General features: G+C 42.2%; 1 protein-coding gene across 1 annotated transcript in view; it reads left to right on the top strand.

Annotated features, from left to right (window-relative positions):
* The window catches only part of LOC149467999 (glyoxylate reductase/hydroxypyruvate reductase-like), a 49,079-nt gene that overhangs the window by 6,581 nt on the left and 14,718 nt on the right, over window positions 1-27,780 (top strand). The window contains exons 2-7 of the mRNA XM_089670909.1: window positions 15,557-15,687; window positions 16,637-16,709; window positions 16,815-16,931; window positions 22,823-22,911; window positions 26,713-26,817; window positions 26,916-27,051. Of these exons, the coding sequence (XP_089527035.1) occupies window positions 15,557-15,687; window positions 16,637-16,709; window positions 16,815-16,931; window positions 22,823-22,911; window positions 26,713-26,817; window positions 26,916-27,051 (651 nt within the window). The remainder of the gene's footprint in view (window positions 1-15,556; window positions 15,688-16,636; window positions 16,710-16,814; window positions 16,932-22,822; window positions 22,912-26,712; window positions 26,818-26,915; window positions 27,052-27,780) is intronic.

Raw genomic sequence — 27,780 nt, forward strand, 5'->3', positions numbered from 1 at the left:
ACGCTCTATTCCTGGGGAAAAAAGTGTAAATTTAATTTGGGTGCAGAGTTGCATGACCATGCAATTGTCAGTTAAAGTAATGAAGTGCCGTAACGCAAAAAGTGGCCTGTACAGGAAGGGAAGTAAATCCTCTGGAGGGCAAGTGGTTAAAAAAAAGGTGAGGGCAATAATTTTGTCACCAGAGCTCCTATGTTGCCTATAGATAAGTTAATGTACCGTAGTTTCTCACTTGTCCACGGGCATGTGCAATTTTACAGCATGACATGTTAGATAGCTACACTCACTGGCCACTTTATTAGGTACACTATGCTAGTGCCAAGAAAATGTCCCTCACACCATTACACCACCAACCCCAGCCTGAGCTGTTGATACATAGCAGGATGGATCCATGCTTTCAAGTTGTTGATGGCAAACCTACCATCTGAATCTCGCAGCAACCAGTCTGCCCATTCTCCTCTGACATCAACAAGGCATTTTTGTCCACATAACTGCCCCGCACTGGATATTTTCTCTTTTTCTGACCATTCTCTGTAAACCCTAGAGATGGTTGTGCATGAAAATCCCAGTAGATCAGCAGTTTGTGAAATACTCAGACCAGCCCGTCTGGCGCCAACAATGCCAAACTGATGCTCCATTTGAACTTCAGCAAGTCGTCTTCACCACGCCTACATGCTTAAATGCATTGAATTGCTGCTGCCATGTGATTGGCTGATTAGCAATTTGTGTTACCAAACAATTGAACAGGTGTACCTAATAAAGTGGCATGTGAGTGTTTTTTTGGCATAGCTTCTTCTTTTTATATTTTACCAAACAATTGAGTATTCTATTGTGTTAATGTTCACTAAAATGCATTAAAATGTACATTTTCCTGAAAATTTGCTGATAAAGCTGCTGTGCAAATATCATGAGACTAAAAAATTGCAACACCCAGAATTTTATTCTCCAGGGTCACTGCAAAAAATATTTAAAGGCCAAGTTCACCTTTTGTAAAAAAAAAAAATAAATACAAATCTTCTTGTAGGTAATAAAATGTGCACTTACTATATTTTTTACATTGCAGCCTGTAAAGTATTGCATACGTGATCAGCTGATCGTGGGTACAAGGCATGAATATTGCAGACTCTGTCAGCTGTTTGTCTGTACTGGCAGGTAGTTACTGAATGGCAGGAAGAATCAATGAACTATGAGAGTGCTCATCAGTGTCCTTGAAGTTTAAGAACTACAAGCTCAGGAAACTGAGAGAGAATGATGATGATGCTGCTGTGTGGGCAGAGCACTGTATAGTTGTGCTGCTTTTGAATTGACAGGTGGAAGGGTGCCCGCTGTCACAAATAAGGGGAGCCGTGGAAAGTGGGTGCATAGAAACATATTACATGTTCCACCCTAAATATGGGTGTAACATGTTCCTAAAGGTGAACTTATCCTTTAATGTTTGGGGGTTCTAAGTGCAGATTTTTACATGTATGTGAGTTGATTGTAGCCGTATTGGTGCACTTACAACAGAAACAATTGAGTACTGTGCGTGATATTTATTTTATTTGCACTAACATACAATTTTGAGGACAAGCTTTCGGGGAGTGTCCCCTTCTTCAAGGTCCAAGCAGTACTGTTACTAAGTTTTAGCAGAATGTTAGAAGATATGTGGGGATTGAGGAAAAAAAAAGGCAGAAAGAAACACAAGCCTAAGGTTAGCATAGAGATAATAACCGCAAAGACTGGGGGGGTCAGCACTCAGAGGGAGTCATAAATTTGTTGGATAATGATTGAGGAATCCCATGTCCAAATTAAGACCGTTATCTCTTGTGTCAAATAGAATTATCATTCTTCAAAAGTTTTTCTTTCCTGAATGGATTTGAAATTTTCTTTAAGAACTAAAATATTGAGGTCTTCCATAATGTGGTCTGGTTGTGCGAAATGGTGTCCCACAGGTGTGCAAAAGTCATCTTCTTTATGTTCCTTGATGGTATGTCTGTGCAGATTCATCCTTGTTTGCAACTTCTGTCCTGTTTCGCCAATATAAGATCCTTTGTTACATTTTCTGCACTGGATAAGGTACACAACATTACTGGAGGTGCAGCTGTATGATCCGGAGATATTGAAGATCCCTTTTGAGTGTCTGACACTTTTTGATGGATTGATTTGGTTGCACAGTTTGCAGCATTTTTTCTTGCAGGGTTTGCTTCCATTATTTGTGACATCATAATCAGAAGGAAGTTTCCTACTGATTCGTTTATTTCTGAGGTTGGGGGGTTGTCTGAAGGCCAGTATTGGAGGTTGCTGGAATATTTTTTTCAGAGTTCCATCCTCTGTTATGATGGGTTGTAAATCTTTGATTATTTTTCTTATTCCTTCTAGTGCTGGGTTGTATGTGGTTACTAGAGGTACACGGTTGTTTGTTTTTTTTTCTCTTTGTACTGAAGTAGATTTTCCCTTCAGGTTCTCAGGGCTGTGTTTATGCTGTTGTTGATAGTTTTGTCCTTGTAACCTTTCTTATGGAAGGAGTCTGCTAGTGTCCCAAGATGTGTATCTCTGTCTCTTGGGTCAGAACATATTCGGTGGTATCTAATGGCCTGACTGTGTATGATGGCACGTTTCGTGTATTGGGGGTGGAAGCTAGAACTGTGGAGGTAGTTGCATCTGTCAGTGGGTTTCCTGTATATTGAGGTGTGAAGCGTATCATCCCTGATGTATACTGCGGTGTCTAGGAAGTTGACGTGTGTGTTTGAGTATTCCATTTTTAGTTTGATTGATGGATGTAAAGTGTTGATCAATGAGTGAAATTGTTTTAGGTATTCTTCACCTTCTGTCCATATGATGAAAATATCATCAATATAGCGATAGTATCTGTATGGTTTTTGTTCCATGCTGTTCAGGAATTTTTCCTCCAGGTCAGGCATAAATAAATTGGCATATTGGGGTGCCATTTTACTTCCCATCGCAGTACCCATACATTGAAGATAGATGTCTTTATTGAAGGCAAAGTAGTTGTGTGTAAATATGAATTCAATGAGTTGTGTAACATCCTCAGCAGTGTATTTATGGTTTGGTGAGGATGATAAGGATCTGTGACATGCAGCTAATCCATCCTTGTGAGGGATATTACTATACAGGGATACTACATCCATAATCACTAGAAGTGTATTAGATGGTAATTGCTGTATGTTGTTGATCTTGTTCAGAAAGTCCGTTGTGTCTTGCAGGAAACTAGCAGTATTCTTGACTAACGGTTTTAAAAAATTTTTCTACAAAGCCTGAGATTTGTTCGGTGAGTGTATCATACCTGTTATGATGGGTCTGCCTGGATTTCTTGGCTTGTGGATTTTGGGCAGCATGTAGAAGTCCCCGATTTCTGGATGATCCGGATTTCGCATTTCTATTTGACACAAGAGATAACGGCCTTAATTTGGACATGGGATTCCTCACTCATTATCCAACATTTATGACTCCCTCTGTAAGTGCTGTTCCCCCTAGTCTTTGCTTTTGCTTTGCTGTTCTTATCTCTAGGCTAACCTTAGGCTTGTGTTTCTTTCTGCCTTTTTTTTTTTTCTCAATCCCCACATATCTTCTAACATTCTGCTAAAACTTAGTAACAGTACTGCTTGGACCTTGAAGAAGGGGACACTCCCCGAAAGCTTGTCCGCAAAATTGTATGTTAGTGCAAATAAAAAAAAGTATCATGGACAGTACTCAATTGTCTCTTCTACATGTATGTGAGAAATGTCAGAATTGACTCAGGTTTTAAGTGGTTAAAGCCTGAGGGCCAATTCACACTGTGCGGTGACAGACGTTTTTACCGCATGGTAAAACCTCTATCACCACAGGGACACAGAGGAAACAATTGTTAGGCCAGCCATACATGGGTCCTAAGAATAATCGGCCTATTTTCGCTCTTAGTGGGGCAATGGCACCGGCCGATTTTCGTGGTTCCTCCCCATTTCGTGAAAAACTGCCAATTTTCAAAATCATTGGTGGCACCATCAGATTACAGAATGAACAATGTTTTCGACCTATGTATGGCCTGCTTAACCTGTATGTCCCATTCATACTGCAACACAGTTGAAGTGAAGCACTGCGGCAGCTCTCTGTTGTCGCCTGTGCTAGGGGGCAGTGTGGTGCATGATTCAGCACATCACACCTTCCTTTTTTTTTTTCTTCTTATTTGTGTACTAGCTTTATTAAGTGTGTATTCTCCCTACTTCCACATTAAATGACCTTTTAACTCCAAACTGAGGCACTTTGCTTGCTTTTATGCTGTCCTTGGGGCACTATTTTCATCCACTGACACCAATGAGGGAACATAATTTCCATCACTGACACCAATGAAGGGGCAGAATTTCTCCCAATGACACCAAAGATGGGACATTGTTTGTTTATTCCACTGACATCGAGACCTTTTCAACTCTCAATGGCCACAGTCTGGCCCTTCTTAAGTCTGAAGGACAATAAACTGGCCCTTTTGTTTAGAAATTTTGGAGACCCCTGCTTTAACCAGTTGCCGACCGCAGATAGCCGAATGACGGCTACACTGCGGCCGGCCAGTTCTGGGAGGGCATCATATGATGTCCTCCCAGAACGCGCTCTCCTGCGTGTCCCCCAGCGATCTCCGTGATCCACTGATGTCCTCCTGTGCCCAGCGGTGCCACCCATCAGTGCCACCCACCTGTGCCCATCAGTGCCACCCACCTCTGCTGCCAGTCAGTGCCCAGCAGTGCCGCCAGTCAGTGCTAACCGTACCCATCATCATTGTCGCCTATCAGTGCTGCCTGTCAGTGCAGCCTCATCAACGCGCATCAGTAAAGGAGAAAAATTACCTGTTTGCAAAATTTTATAATATTTTATTGCTCTTTTTTTGTTTATAGCGCAAAAAATAAAACCCCCAGCGGCAAGTAAATACCACCAAAAGAAAGCTCTATTTGTGAGAAAAAAAATGATAAAAATTTCATATGGGTACAATGTTGCATGACCAGGCAATTGTCATTCAAAGTGCGACAGCGCTGAAAGCTGAAAATTGGCCTGGTAAGGAAGGGGGTATAAGTGCCGTGTAGGCAAGTGGTTAACTGCTTGCTGACCAGGGCAATATTGCCAGTTTTAATATAAGTTTTAAAATCGTCATTCATTTGGTATGAAAATTACTTAAAACCTCTACACATTATATATTTTTTTGAAAGCATAGACCCTGTAGATTAAAATTGTGGCTGTTGCAATTTTTTTATGTCACATGATATTATTCAAATGCAGATTTTCAGTAAACAAATACCCAATGGAGTTTAGTGCACACAATATAATAACCAATTTTTGGTCAAATGTAAAAGATTATCTTGTGTTTTTGTAGATGCCAAACATAGATAAATTGTATTGCGACATCAGGGGTCTATTAGACTTCTGATGCCCCTGCACCCTCCAAGGCAACTGGTCAATCACAGATCTGATGGGTCAGCTGCATCTTTGGCTGTAACAGCTAGGGCAAAACATCTCTGAAACTAGAAGTGACAAAATCCTTGTTGCTTCTGACTTCATTCATCACAGGGGAGATTGGGAAATTTATGTTCCTCCACCTTCTCTGTAAGCAGCTGACCTGATCCTTTACAGTGGTGGAATGGGAGAGTCAATGGTTGCAGAGTGTTTCCGCAGTGCTGTATTGGGTAGACCATTTTTACATGATAGCCAATCGCTGTCACTAAAAAAAAATGGTACCAGGATCCTGGTATAACTATTTGCTGTCCAGGGTGTGTGTATATTAGATGGCAAATTGTTACTTTAGGCCAAGCTGGCCCAAACAAACTACATGTTGCACTAACAGGTGTGCTTGCTGAGGGCGCACTGTATTAAATGTATGTAGTCTTGGCTACATACAGTATCCAGAGCTGTGTTCTGGCAGTGGGACAGACTACTCAGCCATTCACATGGAGCTTTGTATTTTATGAATGAATACAAAGCTTCCTCTAATTGGCTGAGGCTGTGATCTTTGTCATCCGCCTGCCTCTCTACCTCAACCAATCAGTGTCATTAACAACCAAAGAAAATTTCCCAGCACACCTACCAGCTAGCCTGCAACAAAACCAAATTAATGCTGTCTAACAGTTTACATTAAAACAGAGCTTTAACTTGTAGACATCAGTAATATCAGGCTGTGTATCCAGGGGAAGGTAAAGAGTGGAAACTCTGTGTTGTGAATGATTACAGCAAGAGAAGGGGCCTTTATCCACAAAAACACAAGCTAACAGCACGTGTCTGGTATTGCACTAGATTCTCTCTGAAAAGTGCAGTAGCTGGTGTGTGCTGTCAGCTTGTGAATGAAAGCCAAGCTTTGCTCTAGCTGTATTCACAACACAAGCTGACAGTTTCCACTCTGTTCCCTTCAATCACACTGCAGGTCCAGACTCTGTTATGAAGAGGGGTTGGGCTCCGTGCTGGCTGTAACATTTGTGCAGGGCATTGATGCATGTTAACACATAACACATGTTAATGTGTATTGCATTAAGGCAGACCATTGAAATCAATCCTTACATCAAAAATGGCCCAAATATTGGACACTTCACAATTTTACGCTGTGGAGCGCCATGGTAGTTTATTGAAGCTCCCTGTCAGAATATCTGCTTGCAGATATACTGACAGGTCTGCAGGAGACCTGCATGGCAGCGATGATCCACTGATCGCTGGTGCAATGCTTTCCAGGCTCCTGTAGACAAAAATAATAAATACGCATTTTTTTACATGCAAAAAAAAATGTGCATTTATTTTTGTCTAAAAGGTGAACTTAGCCTTTAACAAAAGGCAGGCTTGATCCACACGCTAGCTTGATGATAGAGTTTGGACAATTTGGGCCAAATTCAGGCATTTTGCCAAGGCACCCCTGAAGAACTCAGAAGGCACCCTGATTGAAAGAGGTTGCGTTAACCAGTGTTTTAAAACAAACATAAGGGCTCATTCACATGGTCTGTTCACCATTAAAAAAAGTTATTTCTTCACCGAGTCACATGTGTAGTGCAACTCAATGACCTGCTGTGGCTGTCCACAGCTACAATTGAAGTCTCCCATGACAAAAAGGTCTGGTTTGTCCAGCAAAAAGTCCACGAACTGTCACAGAACCAGGGTAGAGAAAGGAGGCAGTACATAAACCAAGGCCACAGTACATTGAACTGCATAAAATTTACAGTGCACAAATATAAATCTACCTTCATGGTCAATGCTAGAAGAGAGCATTTGGAAGTCCAAGGACCGGTGGACCAATACTCACCCCCTTGAGTAGGAGGTGTGAGGAGAGTGGTAAGAACAAACGACCCAGGCGTACTCAATACACTTTAATGTGTCCCTGGTCAGATGTCTCCTGCAGGCCATAAATCCCTGGGTGATATTTATGCGGGGATGCATTTTTCATGGAGCACTTCAAAGTACCATGCAGCCCTCCAACATTCCATGAATAAATAGGTATCATGCATGAGGGTGTTTCCTGCCAGGATAGAAGACCACCATCCCATGGTAGCCAAAGTAGAGGAAGATGAAGTACAATCACTTTAGGTTATGATGAAGTTCATCTGCACCAAATGTCTTTGACACAGTATTATCCAGTTTCAGAAAAAAAAAGGAACACGTTTGAAAACCGGCCCCAACACAATGGTACAGGGGTCAAACTTTGAAGAACGGGTAACCCCCAAAAAGGGTAACCAGGCAGAACCCACTTGAGCCACTCCAGAGAGGACCAGTTCGCCCAGCCCGACTGCAGGGGCTGGAAACATAGCATGGAAAAGAAAATTCTTCTTCTCCAAATGCATGGAATGCAGGAAAGAGCTCATCAGATTGAACAGTTCACAAAATATAAAGCATTGTAACAGGTTCCCTCGGCACAGAAAATAGAACTTAACAAAATGTCTCCTGATCCCCAACAGGCATGTAGAGGAAAAGCAGAGAAATGACTATAGCAAAGAGGGAAAGCATAGTCAGCCTGCAGCATCCTGGTGTGGTGACTTGAGAGAGGCTTCATTTACATCCAGCCCCTGCACCGGCTTGCCTGTTGTTTCAAAGAAATAAGCGCGGCATTGCGCCGTAATCTGTAGGCGAGCTGGGTACAGCATGGCATATTTCACTTGGAGTTGTTGGAGACTGCTTGACCTCAGAGAATTTTGCTATCTGGTGTTGCACTTTCTCAGAGAAATCCGGGAAAAAGGACACTTTGGCTCCATTGTAGTGTATGGGTGACCTCTCTCTAGCCAGATGGAGAATGCTTTCTTGATCTCTGTAATGTAGCATGCGCACCAGAACAGGTCTGGGCACATCTGGAAGGGCTCTAGTATGGTATATACAATTGTGCTCAAAAGTTTACATACCCTGGCAGAAATTGTGGCATAGATATTGAAAATATGACTGATCATGCCAAAAAATCCTTTTATTGAAGGATGATGATCATATGAAGCCATTTATTATCAAATAGTTGTTTGGCTCCTTTTTAAATCATGATAACAGAAATCATCCACACTTTTTTTTCCAGAGCAGCCTGTATTTTTTTTGTGGTTACCTATGGGTTTCCCTTTGTATCCCGAACAATTCTTCTGGCAGTTGTGGCTGCAATCTTTCTTGGTCTACCTGACCTTGGCTTGGTATCAAGAGATCCCAGAACTTTCCACTTCTTAAGTGATTTAACAGTACTGATTGGCATATTCAAGGCTTTGGACATCTTTTTATGTCCTTTTTTCCATCTTTATAAAGCTCCATTACTTTGTTATGCAAGACTTTTGACAGTTCTTTCTGATCCCCATGGCTCAGTATCTAGCCTAGTCAGTGCTTCCACATAAGAGCTAACAAACTCATTGACTACTTACACACTGACACTAATTGCAATTTATAAAGGCACAGATGTGGGACATTAACCTCTAATTGGCATTTTAACCCGTGTGTGTCACCTTGTGTGTCTGTACCAAGGCCAAACATTCCAGGGTATGTAAACTTTTGATCCGGGCCATTTTGGTGATTTCTGTTATGATTTTAAAAAGAAGCCAAACAACTATTTGATAATAAATGGCTTCATATGATCATCATCCTTCAATAAAAGAGCATTTTGTGGCATGATCAGTCATATTTTCAATATGGATGCCAAAATGTCACAATTTCTGCCAGGGTATGCAAACTTTTGAGCACAACTGTACATACCATAGTTTATAAAGGCTATAACTTTAATGCAAACCAATCAATATACACTTGAGATTTTTTTTTCTCTACCAAATACACCGCGTTCCAAATTATTATGCATTCTATTTAAGTGTCACAAAGATGAAATATTTTGTTTTTCAGTGTAACTCATGGATGGCATTGTGTGTCAGGGCTCTTTTGATCACTGAAAACAATCTCGGACACCTGTGATAATTAGATTGCCAGGACAGCCCAATTTAAGGGAAAACTACTAAAGGAGGGTGTTCCACATTATTAAACAGAGCGCCATTTTCAAGCAATATGGGGAAGAAAAAGGATCTCTCTGCTGCCGAAAAGAGTGAAATAGTTCAATGCCTTGGACGAGGTATGAAAACATTAGATATTTCACGAAAACGTAAGCGTGATCATCACACTATTAAGAGATTTGTGGCTGATTCAGAGCACAGACGGGTTCGTGCAGATAAAGGCACATTGAGGAAGATTTCTGCCAGATCCATGCATCGGATCAAGAGAGCAGCTGCTAAAATACCATTACATAGCAGCAAACAGATATTTGAAGCTGCTGGTGCCTCTGGAGTCCCACGGACATCAAGGTGTGGAGTCCTCCAGAGTCTTGCAACTGTGCATAAACCTTCTATTCGGCCACCACTAACCAATGTTCACAAGCAGAAACGGCTGCATTGTGCAGAAAAATACATGAAGACTAATTTTCAAACAGTCCTGTTCACTGATGAGTGCCGTGCAACCCTGGATGGTCCAGATGGATAGAGTAGTGGATGGTTGGTGGATGGCCACCCTGTTCCAACAAGGCTGTGACGTCAGCAAGACGGTGGTGGAGTCATGTTTTGGGCCAGAATCATGGGAACAGAGCGGGTCAGCCCCTTTAGAGCCCCCGAAGGTGTAAAGATGACCTCTGCAAGTATGTGAAGTTTATGACTGACCACTTTCTTCCCTGGTACAGAAGGAAGAACTATGCCTTCCGTAATAAAATCATCTTGATGCATGACAATGCACCATCTCATGCTGCAAAGAATACCTCTGCATCAATGGCTGCTATGGGGATAAAAGGGGAGAAAGTCATGGTGTGGCCTCCATCCTCCCCTGACCTCAATCCTATTGAGAACCTTTGGAGCATCCTCAAGCAAAAGATCTATGAGGGTGGGAGGCAGTTTACATCCAAACAGCAGCTCTGGGAGGCTATTCTGACATCTTGCAAACAAATTCAAGCAGAAACTGTCCAAAAACACACAAGTTCAATGGATGCAAGACTTGTGAAGCTGCTATCAAATAAGGGGTCCTATGTTAAAATGCAATGTGACCTGTTAAAATGTTTAAAAAGTTAAAATGTTGTTAAAAGTTTGACTGAAATAGCTTTTGATTTCAGTAAATATGCTGCAAACACAACAAATGACAATTTTCAGTTCTTTACAACCTATAAAGTGTTTTGAAACTTACTGTGCGTAATAATTTGGAACAGTACATTGGAAGTGTTTTATGTTTAAAAAAAATCCTGTTATCATTAGGAGGTTTGTTCAATAAAATTTGAATTGTACTCTTAATAGTTGATAACATGAGAATTATGCTGACTGTTATTTACATCAATTATTTAGGTAAATGAGACAAATATCATTTGCATAATAATTTGGAACACTGTGTATTTAGTGGAATGTTTTTTGGGGTTTTTTTTTTTTTTTTCATCTTCTACTTGTAATGGCAGTGATCTGACGCAGACATCACAAGTGAGACTAACTTGCAATGTACCACGATGTACTGCATATGGGTGGCACCCACAGGCAAAGCGACGTATTAGTACGTCGCTGCCTGCTTCTGCCCCCGCCCCCATCCCGCCAGCACCTGCTGTAATTGTACACAGGGGGTTCCTGTCCTGTCTTTGTGGAGTCTTTTGCCCACCCGAACTTTCCCCTTCAGGTCAATGCAGTAACCTCACGCATGTGCAGTGACGTTAAACCAAGAAACTGGTGAATGGTAAATAATCTAGCGGGACTACAATGTAATGCTGATGGAGACACACCAGAGAAAATATCAAAATGCTAGAAATCAATGCACATGTGTGAGTGATGTATTTGAAACATAGAATGAGTGATATCTCCTAAACAGTGCAAGTTAAAGAACTTTTAAAGACACGTACTAGTAAGTAATTTTATACTGTTTTACGTGATGCTGAGGAGTTTACTACTGCTTTAAATGAAATCATGTTGTACTGTTAAGTGTACAGTATAGGAAGTGAAGGTAAATTCCTCCAGTGGATCTCAGGTGTACTGATTTGGCTTTTAAACTTTACCTATTTATTCTGAAATAAAAATATTTTGGTTTCAGGGGTAGTGAACCAAGTAGCTTTTACAAAAGGAGGTCAGAAATGGCAGTACAGGTTTCCTCGGATAGGATTTGTGTGTTCAGATGCACACTGCTTTTCACCTGTACGAGTGTTCGACATGCCCTTGTTGTAGAAGCAGCATCCTATTCAAGTCTATGGGATGTTGGTGCACAGGTATGAACAGCCTGACAGGGTGGGAAGCCGCAACCACTGGAAAAGGTAAATTTGAATCTGCACCCAGGGCCACTGTTGGATATCACGGGGCCCCATACAACCTACCTGACAGGGCCCCCCCCCCCCCCCCAACACCTTGAATATATCACATTATATTATAAAAATACACTAAACTTTATTAATGTACACAATCAAAAATCCTGTTAAATCTAAATGATAAAACTACTTAATAAATAAAGCTGTGTGTGTAATTGAGGTCTTGGGGCTCATTCACATGGTTCTGTGGCCTGTAGAGTGAATCGGTGGTTTGTTAATGTGGCTGGAGCTGCTTGGAGCCGTTTGCAGGCAACCCATGTTACACTAAGGCAGTGTTTCTCAACTCCAGTCCTCATGGACCCCCAACAGGTCATGTTTTCAGGATTTCCCTCAGATGAAACAGATGTGGTAATTACTAAGGCAGTGAAACTGATCAAATCACCTGTGCAAAATAATGGAAATCCTGAAAACATGACCTGTTGGGGGTCCATGAGGACTGGAGTTGAGAAACACTGCACTAAGGAAACACTGCAGGCCCTAATTTGACAGGCATATGGGTACAGGTCCTAATTTGACAGGCATATGGGTGCAGGTGTACAGCCCTGTACACACAGTGAGAATTCAGGGCCACTTCCCCACGCCTTCACACTTGTCAGATTAAAACAGCTGCTGTGTCCCCATAGCGTAACAGGAGGGTCCAGCCACATGAACAACCCACTCCTTCATGCTATACAGGACAGAGGACCTGTATGAATGGGGCATTTTTTACTTTTTTTTTTTTTTTTTTCTTAACGTGTTTTTTCTTCTTTTTTTTTCTTCTAACATGTGGAAACATGCCAAAATACTGCAGGCATATTATTTTAAAAGTGTGTTGCACCTAACCGCACAGTAGTGTGGTGCCAGGGGCGGACTGACCATTCGGATACTCGGGCACTGCCTGAGGGCCCGGGGTCAGTAGGGGGCCCCATGAGATGGTCCTGGTACCTTTTTTTTTTTTTCATAGACTTTTTTTGGGTGTGGTTTGAGTGTGGATGAGGACACAGGCCCCATGATCCCCTATTGCCCGGGGGCCCCATGAGTTGTCAGTCAGCACCTGTGTGGTACCATGCGTTTTGGTGGCTGTGAATGCATCTTTGTTTACTAGATGTGTAAAGGTGCAATTAAGTTTTCATGGTATCTATGCACATCTGCAAAGGGCATTGCGTTTCTACACCACAAATGGTGTGAACAATTCCTAAGGGCCGGATCACACTAGAAAAACGCAGTCTAGGTTTGTTCCAGATGCAGTTTTGCATGCGTGGTTTTTGATGCGTTTTTAGCACGTTCCAGTTTTTTTATGCATTCCAGTTCATTTTTTTCCCCCTCTTTTCAATTTAATTAGGGACATGTGCATTCCGGTGTGTTTTTGATGCATTTTACCACGTTCCAGTACAGTTCTGTGCAGAAAAAATGCAGCCTGTTTTTTTTTTTTTTTTTTTTTTTTTTCTGCAACCAGAACACACTGAAATTGCAAGCACTGATGTGAACTGTGAAATTAATAACCATATAACCTACTTTCTATGCATTGGATGCAGAAAAAAGCAACTGAAACGCATGTAGTGCGAACTGGCCCTAAAGGTTATTATAGGTAAGGGAACGGGACTGACCAGGAATTGTGAATTCAGTCAGACTAGTCGTGAGATACAATTAGGAATCTTATAATAATGCGAGATCTGAGCTGTAGGTGATAGGAAATGGGACACAATAACTAGATCCGTAAATAAATAGTTGAGCAGTGATCTATAGATTTGTAGAGGGAACAGGTGATAACGGGATGGTCAAGTTGTATGAGGGGATAGTTTTGTAGCAGTGAACAGAAAGGGATCAGCAGTCTGGGGGAGAGGAGAGAAACAAAGTTGCAATCAAATGTAAACAGAAGGAAACTTGAAGGTGTCAAACCTGTGGAACAGAGCAGGAGCACAGCTAACATCACAACACTGAGCCGCTGTGTGATAGAATGACAGGAGGCTATCAATGGAATTTAGCAGCTGCAAATGGGCTTGTCAGCTGCACGGGCCCCCCTCTGCAGCTGATGAGGCCAGGCCCCCTACAGGAGGGCCGAGGGTACCCCCTATCAGCAGCCCTGTCTCCACCTAAATGTATTGTTAAAAACCTGAACTTGTATTTTATATGTAAACCTGCCCCGGCCCTGTGTCTACAGCCCTGGCCACATGTTTTGAGAATGACACAAATATTTACCTTCAAGAAAACTTGTGCAGTCATCATTGCTTTGCACAAAAAGGGATTCACAGGCAAGGATATTGCTGCTACTAAGATTGCACCTAAATCAACCATTTATTGGACCATCAAAAACTTCGAGAGAGGTTCAATTGTTGTGAAGAAGGCTTTGGGGTGCCCAAGAAAGTCTAGCAAGTGCCAGAACCTCCTAAAGTTCATTCATCTGCAAGATCGGAACACAACCAGTGCAGAGCTTGCTCAGGAATGGCAGCAGGAAGGTGTGAGTGCATCTGTACACAGTGAGGTGAAGACTTTTGGAGGATGACCTGGTGTCAAGAATGGCAGCAAAGAAGCCACTTCTCTCCAGAAAAAACATCAGGGAAAGACTGATATTCTGCAAAAGGTATAGGGATGTACTGAGTCCCTTTCTGACTGTTTGGGGCATCTGGAAAAAACCTTGTCCAGAGAAGTAAAGGTGAGCGCTACCATTAGTGCTGTGTAATGCATCCTGAGACCATTCATGTGTGGAGTTGCTTCTCAGCCAAGGGAGTGGGCTCACTCACAATTTTACCTAAGAACACAGCCGTGAATAAAGAATTGTGCAAAAACATCCTCTAAGAGCAACTTCTCCCAACCATCCAACAACAGTTTGGTGCCTTTTCCAGCATGATGGAGCACCTTGCCATAAGGCAAAAGTGAGAACTAAGTGGCTTGGGAACAAAACATTGGAGTTTTGGGTCCATGGCCAGAAAACCCTAGACCTTAATCCTATTGAGAACTTGTGGTCAATCCTCAAGGTTGGTGAACAGAAAAAAATTCTGACAAACTCCAAGCATTGATTATACAAGAATGGGCTGCCATCAGTCAGGATGTGGCCCAGAAGTTGATTGACAGCATGCCAGGGCAAATTGCAGAGATCTTGAAAAAGAAGGGTCAACACTGCAAATATTGACTCTGCATAAACTTAATGTAATTGTCAATAAAAGCTTTTGACACTGATGAAATGCTTGTAATTCTACTTTAGTATACCATAGTAACATCTGACAAAAGATCTAAAAACACTGAAGCAGCAGACTTTGTTTAATATTTGTGTCATTCTCAACTTTTGGCCAGGGCTGTAGACACTGAAGGAGCTGCAACTCTCTGAGGTCATCATTTTGCCCTCTTATAAGAAAGTTCAAACAATTGGTTGATGGCACTTTAAAAAGAAATTTAACTCAGACTGGCTGAGAATGCTGACCTGCCCTTTCCCATTGTGAATGTGGCTATGCAATGGATTACAGGAGGCTAATATCCACAGAGATTCAGATACTTGTGTCAAATATATGTAGAATACAATTAATTATTTTTTAATGAATATATAACTGGATTAAATGGCATTTACTATCTGCCTGGAGTTCAGTTTTAATTAAAACTGACTGCTGTTCACAGGATTCCTGCCAAAACAATCCATTCATTGATTTGCCATGCCCTTACCATGACTTGGTAAATCATTAACCCCTCATTACCTTCACCCTGATACATTCGACTACCCAGTTTGTGCAGTTGTTTGCTGTGGATGCAGAGGCTTAGTAATCGGTAAGTCCCTAGTGAAATATGGGCTTATTAAATGAGCTATGAACGTTTTTTTTTTTTTTTTTTTCTTTCCAGCTACACTGTCCAACAGTGGGATTCAGATGATCCTGTGCCAAGGGCTGAGTTGCTAAGCGGGGTAGCTGGAGCACATGGTCTGCTCTGCGTCTTGTCAGACAAGATAGATCAGGAGGTTCTGGACACAGCTGGTAAGCAATGTCGGTTTCTTGTAGCAGAATAATGTGCTTGGAATATTGGACAAAGTTCTAATTAATCTGATTTAAGCTATTTAGTGTGTTCATCTGAATGTATTGCCCTTCTAGTTCGCTGTAATTTATTAATTTCAAAATAGGGATGAAGTTAAAGGTACAGTACTGTAGAAGTAAAACCTTTAAACCACTCCTTGGTAGATGTCTCCTTGTTTTCAATTGAAGGATGTCGGGTGGGAGGAAGCCAACAGAACCGCCCCTGAAACCAATTTTAGCTGGTTCATTAGGAATGCGCAGTCTAATGCTTTTATGAAGCCGAAAGTAAAAAATGGGTTTGTTTTAAACAAATTCTTGCATTTACTGCTTATCGCTCTTTGTTGGTGATAAAAAGTTGTATAATCTTCTTCTGTATCCTTTTTGATGGAGAAAATACTAACAAAAATATATTAGTGGCTGTAAACCCTCACACATACCCAGTGAAGTGACTAGCCTCAGGTGATACATGGAGATTTAAACAAATCCTCGTACATAAGTTTTACCTGTTTATCCCCTACATCCATTCATAGTGCAGAATTACCACAGGATCAGTCAGCTCTGAAAAGCATGGAATGGGGAGCTGAAGTTACATCAGTGAGGAGAGCTCTGAGAGTTGATTGGAAGGAAGGGACCTGCTCCCTTCCCACAGCCCACAGGAACAGTGCTGAGGTTGTCAAAGACTGCTGGAGCTCCCTCCCCTGTCAACTCTTTATCTCTTGGTGTCAGGGAAAACTGGTCATAAGTGACTCCTGCTTATAGCAGAGGAACAGGCAGCAAACAGAAATTACACTTAGTGCTCTGGATTGAGACAAATGCACAATATAGAAGTACATTTTTCATGTCCTGAGGTTTTCAACAACTTTAAACACGTTTTGTATAAACATCATAATTTTATTGTGATTACCATTTACAGGGCCCAATCTCAAGGTTATCAGTACATTATCTGTGGGCTTTGACCACTTGGCAATCAATGAAATAAAAAACCGGTATGTATTTTGCTCCACTAAGATTTACAAGCACTGCTCCTTTTGAAGTCATCTTATATAAGTTAGAGACAAGGCTATATTGACTTTGGACTGTGTTTTGTGCAGTGGAATCAAAGTGGGCTACACACCAGATGTGTTGACTGATGCCACAGCTGAGCTAAGCGTAGCCTTACTGCTAGCAACATGTCGACGCCTGCCAGAAGCCATACAAGAGGTGAAAAGGTAAGCAGTTGATAAGGTTACTTTTTAAGTATAGTAAATCAAGAAAAAAATATGAGATGTTTGTAGTTCAAATTGGGGGAGCAGCCTAGGATGACAACACTGCTCCTCCAAAGTACAGTAAGTGAGATTTTCATATCAGGACAGTAAGTGTGTTGCTGGTGGGGTCACTATGTGAAATTAAGAGAAAAAAAAGCTGACATAAGAAAAAAAATGCACTTTATCTAAGGACTAATAAGCTTCAATATATACCTGTTTGTGTGGTTCACAGAGTGGTATTTTGTCCCTTTTATCCCTGCTGTTTTGAAAGTCCCCCATCTGGCACTGTCGGCTTGCTAAAGAGGCACCTAGAGCAGGATGAAGCAGTGTGCTGTGGGAGCATCTGAGCAAGTGCGCTCCCGAGCCAGGCTGTACACCTACACACACACACACCCCTACACACACACACACCCCCCTACACACACACACCCCCCTACACACACACACCCCCCTATACACACCCCTACACACACACACCCCTACACACACACACACACCCCCCTACACACACACACACACCCCTACACACACACACACCCCCCTACACACACACACCCCCCTATACACACCCCTACACACACACACACCCCTACACACACACACACACCCCCCTACACACACACACCCCCCTATACACACCCCTACACACACACACACCCCTACACACACACACACACACACCCCCCTACACACACACACACACACACACCCCTACACACACACACACACACCCCTACACACACACACACCCCCCTACACACACACACACCCCTACACACACACACACACCCCCCTACACACACACACACACCCCTACACACACACACACACACACCCCTACACACACACACACACACACCCCTACACACACACACACACACCCCTACACACACACACACACCCCTACACACACACACACACCCCTACACACACACACACCCCCCTACACACACACACACCCCCCTACACACACACACACCCCCCTACACACACACACACACCCCTACACACACACACACACACCCCTACACACACACACACACACCCCTACACAAACACACCCCTACACACACACACACACCCCTACACACACACACACACACCCCTACACACACACACACACCCCTACACACACACACACACCCCTACACACACACACACACCCCTACACACACCCCTACACACACCCCTACACACACCCCTACACACACACCCCTACACACACACACACACACCCCTACACACACACACACACCCCTACACACACACACACACACCCCTACACACACACACACACACCCCTACACACACACACCCCTACACACACACACACCTACACACACACACACGCCCCTACACACACGCCCCTACACACACCTACACACACACACCTACACACACACCCCTACACACACACACACCCCCTACACACACACACACGCCCCTACACACACGCCCCTACACACACGCCCCTACACACACCTACACACACACACCTACACACACACACACCCCTACACACACACACACCCCTACACACACACACACACCCCTACACACACACACACACCCCTACACACACACACCCCTACACACACACCTACACCTACACACACCCCTACACACACCCCTACACACACCCCTACACACACCCCTACACACACCCCTACACACACCCCTACACACACCCCTACACACACACCCCTACACACACACCCACACACACACCCCTACACACACACCCCTACACACACACCCCTACACACACACCCCTACACACACACACACACACACACCCCTACACACACACACACACACACCCCTACACACACACACACACACACCCCTACACACACACACACACACACCCCTACACACACACACACACACACCCCTACACACACACACACACACCCCTACACACACACACACACACCCCTACACACACACACACACCCCTACACACACACACACACCCCTACACACACACACACACACCCCTACACACACACACACACACCCATACACACACACACACACACCCCTAAACACACACACACCCCTACACACACACACACACCCCTACACACACACACACCCCTACACACACACACACACACCCCTACACACACACACACCCCTACACACACACACCTACACACGCCTACACACACACCTACACACCTACACACACACACCTACACACGCCTACACACACACCTACACACGCCTACACACACACCTACACACACACACACACACCTACACACACACACACACACACACACACACACCTACACCTACACACACCTACACACCTACACCTACACACACCTACACACCTACACCTACACACACCTACACACCTACACACACACACACACCCCTACACACACACACACCCCTACACACACACCTACACACACCTACACACACACACCCCTACACACACACACCCCTACACACACACACACACCTACACACACACCCCTACACACACACACACCCCTACACACACACACACCCCTACACACACACACACCCCTACACACACACACACCCCTACACACACACACCCCTACACACCTACACCTACACACACACACCCCTACACACACACCTACACACCTACACACACACACACACCTACACCTACACACACACCTACACACACACACCTACCTACCTCCCTCCCTCTACCTGACAGCAGCAGAGAGGAGAGCAGTGCTGCAGCCAGGACATCACTGGATTGGTGAGATAAAGTAAGTGTTTAGGGATGGGGGAGGAACCATTAATGGGGGCATTTTTTACCTTAATGCAGGGAATGCTTTTGCTTCAAAATGGTTGCAAAAGCTGTAAAAGCAAACATTTTCAGTCCACTATGCACTCTGTCTGGTGTCAGCCTGTTGCTATTATTATGGTAAGTATGGGGAAAAAAAAACAGCCACGTATGAAATAGGAAAAAACGAGATGTTTATACTATAAATGTCATGCAATTCATCCTGAACAATGAATAAATATACAGTAGCTCCCTAATCCTGGATAACGCCCTATGGGAGGGGCGAAACGCGTTGACGCATTTCCGGTCCACACTCCATGCGCCTGACGTCATTTCCGGTGAGCGGAACGCACGCTGAGCGGTGCGTTCCAGCGGCCATCTTGGTTCACTGTTTGGTCTAAGAGGAGTTCTGTCTTTGTTCCATTGTGGATGTGAGAGTCCTGGAAGGAAAAGTTTGTATATCTGCTGGAACTGAAGCCTGTTATACATAATAAACATGCCTTTAGCAAGTGTTTAACATGTGAGTGGCCTTAATCTCCATTTGGTAAAAGTTACTATTGTGTGACAATATTATGCTATGTGAGTTTTTTTCTTTTGGTTGGATGGTGGAGTCTATTCGGAGGGTGAAGATTTTCCCTAGCGTGGCACCAAAGAGGGTTTAGGATCCCTAAAAATTCCTTAAAGGTCTTTTACTCACCAAGTTCTGGTGAGTGTATTCGATGTTGGTGTGTGCACTGGTGGAAGGTGAAAGTATTTTTTGAAGAAAAGAAGTTGGCACTTTTATTTTTATTTGCATTTTTACTTCTACAATTCAATTATGTCTTCAGCACATGGACTTTTGGGTGTTTTTGTTTAATATTAAGGGGAAACACGAATAATTTATGCACTTATTTTATATGATTTATTATACTGATTAATGATCTAAATTTGCGCTGTTTATTTATATTGTTTGTGTTTTCACGATTGGCACAGCAGCATTTTTAGAGTGTTATTTGGAAAGTTTTGGCGCAGGAATAAGTTTTCTTGTATAAACACTAGTATACAATGGATGGCATGAATGAAGCCATCCATTGTATACAACTGTCATGTGACCTGCTGTGATTGGTCACATGGTACTGGCAACGGGGGCCGGTACTCAGATCTGTCATCGACCGTGTCCGAGGTACATGGCCGGTGACAGATTGCGCGGCTCTGCAGGAGCGCGATCTGCGCATGTGTGGGAGGAACGCTGATGACATTTGCCGGCCGCCATTCGGCCATAGGGCGGGAGGCAAATGGTTAATAACCTCCTGGGTTTTTTTTTTTTTTTTTGCTAAACAAACCAAAAACTGAGAATTAAAAAAAACGTTTTTTTCTTAGTTTTTGTTATACAATTTTGTAAATAAGTGTTTTTTCTCCTTCACTGATGTGTGCTAATGAGGCTGCACTGATGAGCACTGACAGCTGGCATTGATGGATACTAACAGGTGGCACTGCTGAGCACTGACAGCTGGCATTGATGGATACTAACAGGTGGCACTGCTGGGGCTACACTGATCATTAGAGCACACTGATAATTAGTGTACGTGTCCCCTCTGAGGAATGCCGATTGCCGGCTCTCCTCACGAGCTGTCAGATAACCGGCATTTGCCTATTTACATGCAATCAGCTGTGATTGGACACAGCTGATCACATGACCGAGCCGATGTCTTCGGCTCTTTCCATTGTTTGGTGATCCGCTGTGTCCGAGGGATACAGCGCACCACCGATCACCGCCCCGGAGCCACGCTCTTGCTGTTAGAGTGGGAGGACGTCATATGACATTCTCCCAGAATGAGAGAACTGCCTTGCGCCCGTGATTTGCTTATATGGCGGGCGGGAGGTGGTTTAAAAAAAAAAAAACATGGCTCTACCCACCTGGTCTTGTCAATAATTTACAGAGTTATATGAATGGGAGAACTACACATACCGGCAGGCTTTGCAGCTGTCGGCTTGTAGTTCTCAATGAACTACCAGGGTGCTGTTTATTGCTCTATGTAGTACATTGATGCTGCCTGTCATTGTGTACTGTAGCTGCCTGCTTGTACAAGGTACGAATAGACTGCTTACGCAGTCTGCAAGAGCTCTGCATTGCACCTGCGATCTGCAGATTTCTGGTGCAACGCTTTACAGGCTCCAAGTAAAAAAAAAAAAAATACTTTTTTTTTTTTTTTACCCTGGAGGAAACCATAACTAAATGGGGAGGGGGGGCCCAAGAACAACCCTATAGTTGCCCTGAGAGCAGTTAACTTTTTGTCCTGCTACCCCATAGCCAGAAGAGTTACTACATCTTTCTAAAATTATGTGATAAGATATTTGTTTCATGTCAATGTCTCCTCAGTTTACAAACCATTAATATAATTTGTTTTTGAAATATCTAGATTCCTTAGATTGCATTGATCCTACAATAATAAACTGCAATGGCATATAGTTACAGTGGAGTTATATTCTTGATTGAAAGACCTTTCCAAGGTTACATTTAATCCATGACATACATCAGTGCTCTTTGTCAAATATAATCAAGTTTATGTTCTGCTTATTGAATGCTCAATGCAAAGCTTATATTTACTCTTTATCATATTCTGTGATTATGAGTTATGCCCTTCATTATAATGTAGTTCCATAATCCAATCGTATCCTATTATTACCAAGTTCTACAATAAAAATCTATTTTAAAAAACCCTGCTCTAGTTTTGTCTTTCGATGACTGAGTTGTGCTAGCCATATTGCATCCATCTCCTCCCATTTTTACCACACTTTCTTTTGTCCACCCTCTCTCTCCTCTTCCCCCTTGATCTCTTCTTTTTCCTATAAAAACTGTAAAACCTGCTCTCCATGTCAGATGTACTTTGGTATGCCACACTCCTGACCTGCGGGTTGTCATATGTACTCTGCACCCATAGAGTTTATATTCTGTCTCTACGACCTGTACCCACTATTGTGCCTTTATACTTACAAGAGTGTTTTTGCTTTTTCCTTTGTGTTTTTCCTTTTGAATTTGCAATAAGATATTAAAGATAAAAACCTATGCTAACATAGTTCTATTTTTGTCTTAAAGTGGAGGATGGAAATCGTGGTCTCCCATGTGGATGTGTGGGTATGGATTGTCTAACAGCACTGTTGGAATCATTGGCTTGGGAAGAATAGGTAATGCCCTTAACAATATGTAGCTCTAAGTGCAGTTGATTGTCTGTTTTCATGATTCTGCATTTGGTAATTATGGATAAAAAGAATTAGTGACACTAAAGCAGGAGCGGACTGACGACTCATGGGGCCCCCAGGCAATAGGGGATCATGGGGCCCCTGTGTCCTTGCCCAAACTCAAAAAAGCCTATGAAAAAGGTACCAGGGGCATCTCATGGGGCCCCCTACTGACTCAGGGCCCTCGGGCAGTGCCTGAGTTTCCAAATGGTCAGCCCGCCCCTGCACTAAAGCTTCCTTTTTTTTAGCCTAATACTAATGAAAAGATTCCTCCTGGTGTGTACAACTTCCTCCCTCCACCGGATTCATGTCATCCCTTTTAGCGCTGGTGCAACTGTCCACTGCTTCAGTTTCTCCTTTGACAGCATCCCACAATGTCATCCCTTTCTGAATTTATAGCAGCAAACCACTCCTTCCCTAACCTCTGTCCTCCAGTGTGCATTCTTCTCCTGTCATCACTGTTTAATTAGTGCACATCCTCCCCTACCCAGAAGTGAGCAGAAGAGACATGGGAATGAAAGGAAGTGTTTAGCCACACTGGGGCATTTAAAAGTATTTGGGGCATGTTAACACCGCTTGCAAGCAGTGAATTAACTAAATAAACTAAAGTTCTAAACACTCAGCTTGTCTTCTTTATCAGCCTTACTCAATACAGAGTTAAGTACGGATTAGAAGTATAGGACCATTTAGAACTAACATATAATGGTACAAGCAGTGGTGTATTTAGGTTTTGGTGCTGCCCTAGGCAACACAAAAATAGGGCGCCCCCCCATAGAGAGAACCTGACCTTGACCAGCAACTGCCCTGCCCACCCCCCCACCTGAGAGAGCCTTCCACTAATACCCCCCCTTGTCAAAGACACTCGCCTTCACAGCTCTGCACAGCCCCGGGAACAAGAGTCGGGCTCTGCATACACCATCAAGCAGCCTGCAACCTCTCTCGGCTCCCACCTGGTCCCCATGACGCATGTGTCCCCCCTTCCATCCCTTCTTCCGGGGGGCAGTGCCCCCCCCCCCCCCAGGCAAGTGTCTTGTTTGCCTTGTGGTAAATGCATCCCTGGGTACAAGATTAATTTTCATTGGTTGCTCTGTTAGTTGCTCTGGAAAGCGAACTAAAGTCTACATTATAGTGGGTGGGCTTTAGACATAATGTGCAGATGTGCACAGAATATTTGTACAATGTGGTACAATAAAGCTGGCCATAGACCGATGAAAATTCATTCGGTTCAGCAGGGACCAACTCCATTTCGATTGGTGAGTGGCATCCTTCCTTGACAGTAGTTGATCACTACCTTTTGTTGAATGGAGACGTTAGGATACACTGATCAGCAGCTGCAGATCGACAAATGTTTTCTGACAGCATCAGGTCCTGTGGTAGAATACCATGCCCAGGCAATGGGGAATTCTCCATTCACACAAACAAGGTTTTTGACAGAAAGCAAAAAAAAGAGCTACTTAAGGCCAGCTTTACATTCCAAAGTGTTCTCCAGTGATGTGATTCCTGCACTCTCCCTAGTCACTTCAATCGTTTCCTAGTCTTTTTTTGGCTCCCAAGCTGTCTTGATTGGCTGAGGTGACATAACCTCCATGTCACCACACCCAGCACATAATAAGCACATGTGCAGCTGTCTATGTAAAATTTGTAAAGTGTTAGCAGGCAGGGGAAGAGATTTTCTAGTAGAAGAGACAGTCTCTTCTATCATAAATACCTACCTGCTAACAATTTTTGGAATTTTCCTTTTTCCTTTTTAATTTTTTTTTTTTTGAATTACAAGTTTTCAGTTCCACTTAAAAGTGACCTTTATGATTAAAGCAAAAGCACTTGAAAGGTAAAGTGCACATACCTGTTGCATCCTCCCAAGACTTGCCATTACATTGAAATGTTGGGGCAGTGGGACCTGCAAAGCATTGACACTTGCCAGGACACTTTGCCTGGTCTTCCCATCTTCTGCTTATTTTTGATGATCCAGTAGGAAGGTGTGGAAGGCGGTAGCAAGCAGGCAAGCTTCAACACTAGCGTCAGAGAATTGCCCATCCCAGCAAGCTGGCATTGGGGCATGAAACTTCTACAATAAATACAATATTATGTTGGTGTGCACGACGGTGAGGATTGAGCATGTTTGCTTTCATATAACACTTGGTTGCTCTCTTTTTTTTTTCTTTGAACTTTCTTGTTTATGAACTTTCATGAATATCTGAACACTTATTTATTTGTATATTTATATGCATTTCATTTTTCTTTATGAATTTGTGTCTTTATGTATTTTGATATATAGGTTTGGATTTTCATTTATGCACTCTATTGTGATTAGACATGAACGGAACCAAAAACTTTGTTTCGATTATTTAAATTTTGTTTTGTTAAATTCCTTTAATTCATATCAAAATTAATTTTGTTTTTTTTTTTTTCAAATTTGATATTCTATTTGACTTCAGTTCGAATTGGTATTTGAATTCGAATTTATTCTGTTTGAAATTTGAAAAGATGGTTATATTCTTGCTATTTTATTCAAATTTTTTTTCTATTCACTTATTTTCTATTTGTTTTCTATTCTTTTCTAATCCTATTCTAATTAGAATTTTTCAGAAATTCGAGAATCCGAAGACGCTTATATTTTTTCTATTTTATTCTATTGAATTCTATTGTTTTTTCTGTTCTATTTTCTATTCTGTTCGAATTTCAGACAAGAGTTATATTTTTTCTATGTTATTCTATTGGTTTTTTTATCTGTTCTACTCTATCCATTTCTGTTCAAATGTATTCTATTTGAATTTTGGAAAACTATTATATTCTTTCTATTTTATTCTATTGTTTTTCTGTACTTTTTTTCTATTAGAGTTCAAATTTATTCGAATTTCGGAAGACCGTTCTATTTTTTCTATTTTTTTTTTTTTTCTATTTTATTTGAATTTATCCTAGTCGAATTTCATAAGACAATTATATTCTTTCTCTTTTATTCTATTATATTTTTTCCTAGTTTATTCTATTCGAAATTCAACTTTTGGAAGACTGTTCTCTTCTTTTTATTTTATTCTATTGTGTTTCTATTCAATTTTTTTATTCTAATTTTTGTCCGAATTTAATTTCGTTATTTCAGATTTGTTACTAATGTAATTAGGAAATTCGGAGACATCCAAATAACAAAACATTTGAATTCAGAACGAAAAAAAAAACCCCACATGTGTAACTGTGATTCACAATTATTTAGACAGCACAACACATTGCTTTGGGTAGTCCTTTATGTATCGTGCTACAGATACAGTGAGTACTGCCGTCATTTCTTGATATTTTTTTAGTGACTTATGTTAACATTTTAGCGCAGGATGTTGGCTTGTATATTAAACTTCTACAATAGTAGAAGGCAAGAAGGGAGGGCACAGTGCAAAAAGACTGTCTTGCCTAAAATGCTTGGATATAGTTGTCCTTTTAACTATTTAAAGTTCCTGGTGTTCCTCAAATGTGGAAGTTTGGGGTCATGCACTGAGATGCAAATAGATGAACGGAGGATTGCTTGACACTTTACTCTTGAAAGCTTTAGATGCTTTACCTCGGCCATGATAGTCCATTTTCTATTTCGTTATGTGTGCAGTGAATCAGTCTGTGCTGCTTCAACATACATCTGGTATAGGTGTTTTAACCATCTGTTACTGACCGTAATTCACATGTGTACCTCAATGTGCTTTGAAATAATTTACCTTGCCGCCTCCTCCTTTTTTTTTTTTTTTTTTTTTTTTCTCTTATCTCCAGGACTGGCCATTGCCCAACGTCTTAAACCTTTTGGTGTGAAAAAGTTTTTATACACAGGACGTCAGCCCCGACCTGAACGTGCTGCAGTGGTTAATGCTGAATATGGTATTAAGGACTTTTTTAATTCATCCCCCCCCCCCATGGACAAAGGACATGTTAATAGTTAACCTAGTAATCTAATTTTTCTTTCCTGTGCAATATAGTACCTTGTGAAAAGCTTACAGAGGATTCAGATTTCGTTATAGTGTCCTGCTCTTTAACCCCTGAGACTGAAGGCCTGTGTAATAAGGATTTCTTTCAAAGAATGAAGAAAACCTCAGTTTTTATTAACATTAGCAGGTAGGTCATTTGCAATACTTTCATCATGTTCCTCAGCTCACCTGTTTAGACAATAAAGGACAAGTGTTTTCTTTTATATGAAACCCAGCGTTTTATCACCGTTACGTGGTAGTTTTTTGTGGGATTGTATTCGAAGGTATGCAAAGAGAGATCACACAAACACTTGTGGATATAACCTATAATTAAGTAATGACAGATAACAACAAATGTAGTAAATAGTAGAAAATATAACAAGAATACTTAACTAAGATGCTTTTTCACCACTGAGTCCCATACCGCGTGTGCCGCGTGGCACAGATGATCAGACCAGGCTCTTGAATGATGCTACTCTTGAGATGAGACTAAATATTCTAAGCTTTAGCTGTGTTCTTTACAGGACTTATATGTAAGGAAATGGCCAACCTCCATGATAGCAACTTTTAAGGACTTGGTCAGTTTGTAATGACATTCCTTTGGTATGAAGTCATTTAAAGTGACTAGACTGTGGAGGCTTGCTTTCTTAGATATTATGAGACCGCTTTAATACGGAAATATGACATTTCCCCATCACTGAGCAACTGCTGCCTTCAGCCTCAGCAACAATAAAAGAAATACAATAAAGTGTCTTAAATTACTGTAAAATGAGGCTTCCTTCACATGGCCTGCCCTGTCAAGCAGAACATTCTCTGTAACTGCAGATGATCAACATGAACATGGCACATACTCAAAGCTGCAGACATGGAATAACTA

This window comes from Staurois parvus, unplaced genomic scaffold, assembly GCF_062004578.1.
Source record: "Staurois parvus isolate SC_StPar_1 unplaced genomic scaffold, SC_StPar_1.0 ptg000096l, whole genome shotgun sequence".
NCBI classification, from domain to species: domain Eukaryota; kingdom Metazoa; phylum Chordata; class Amphibia; order Anura; family Ranidae; genus Staurois; species Staurois parvus.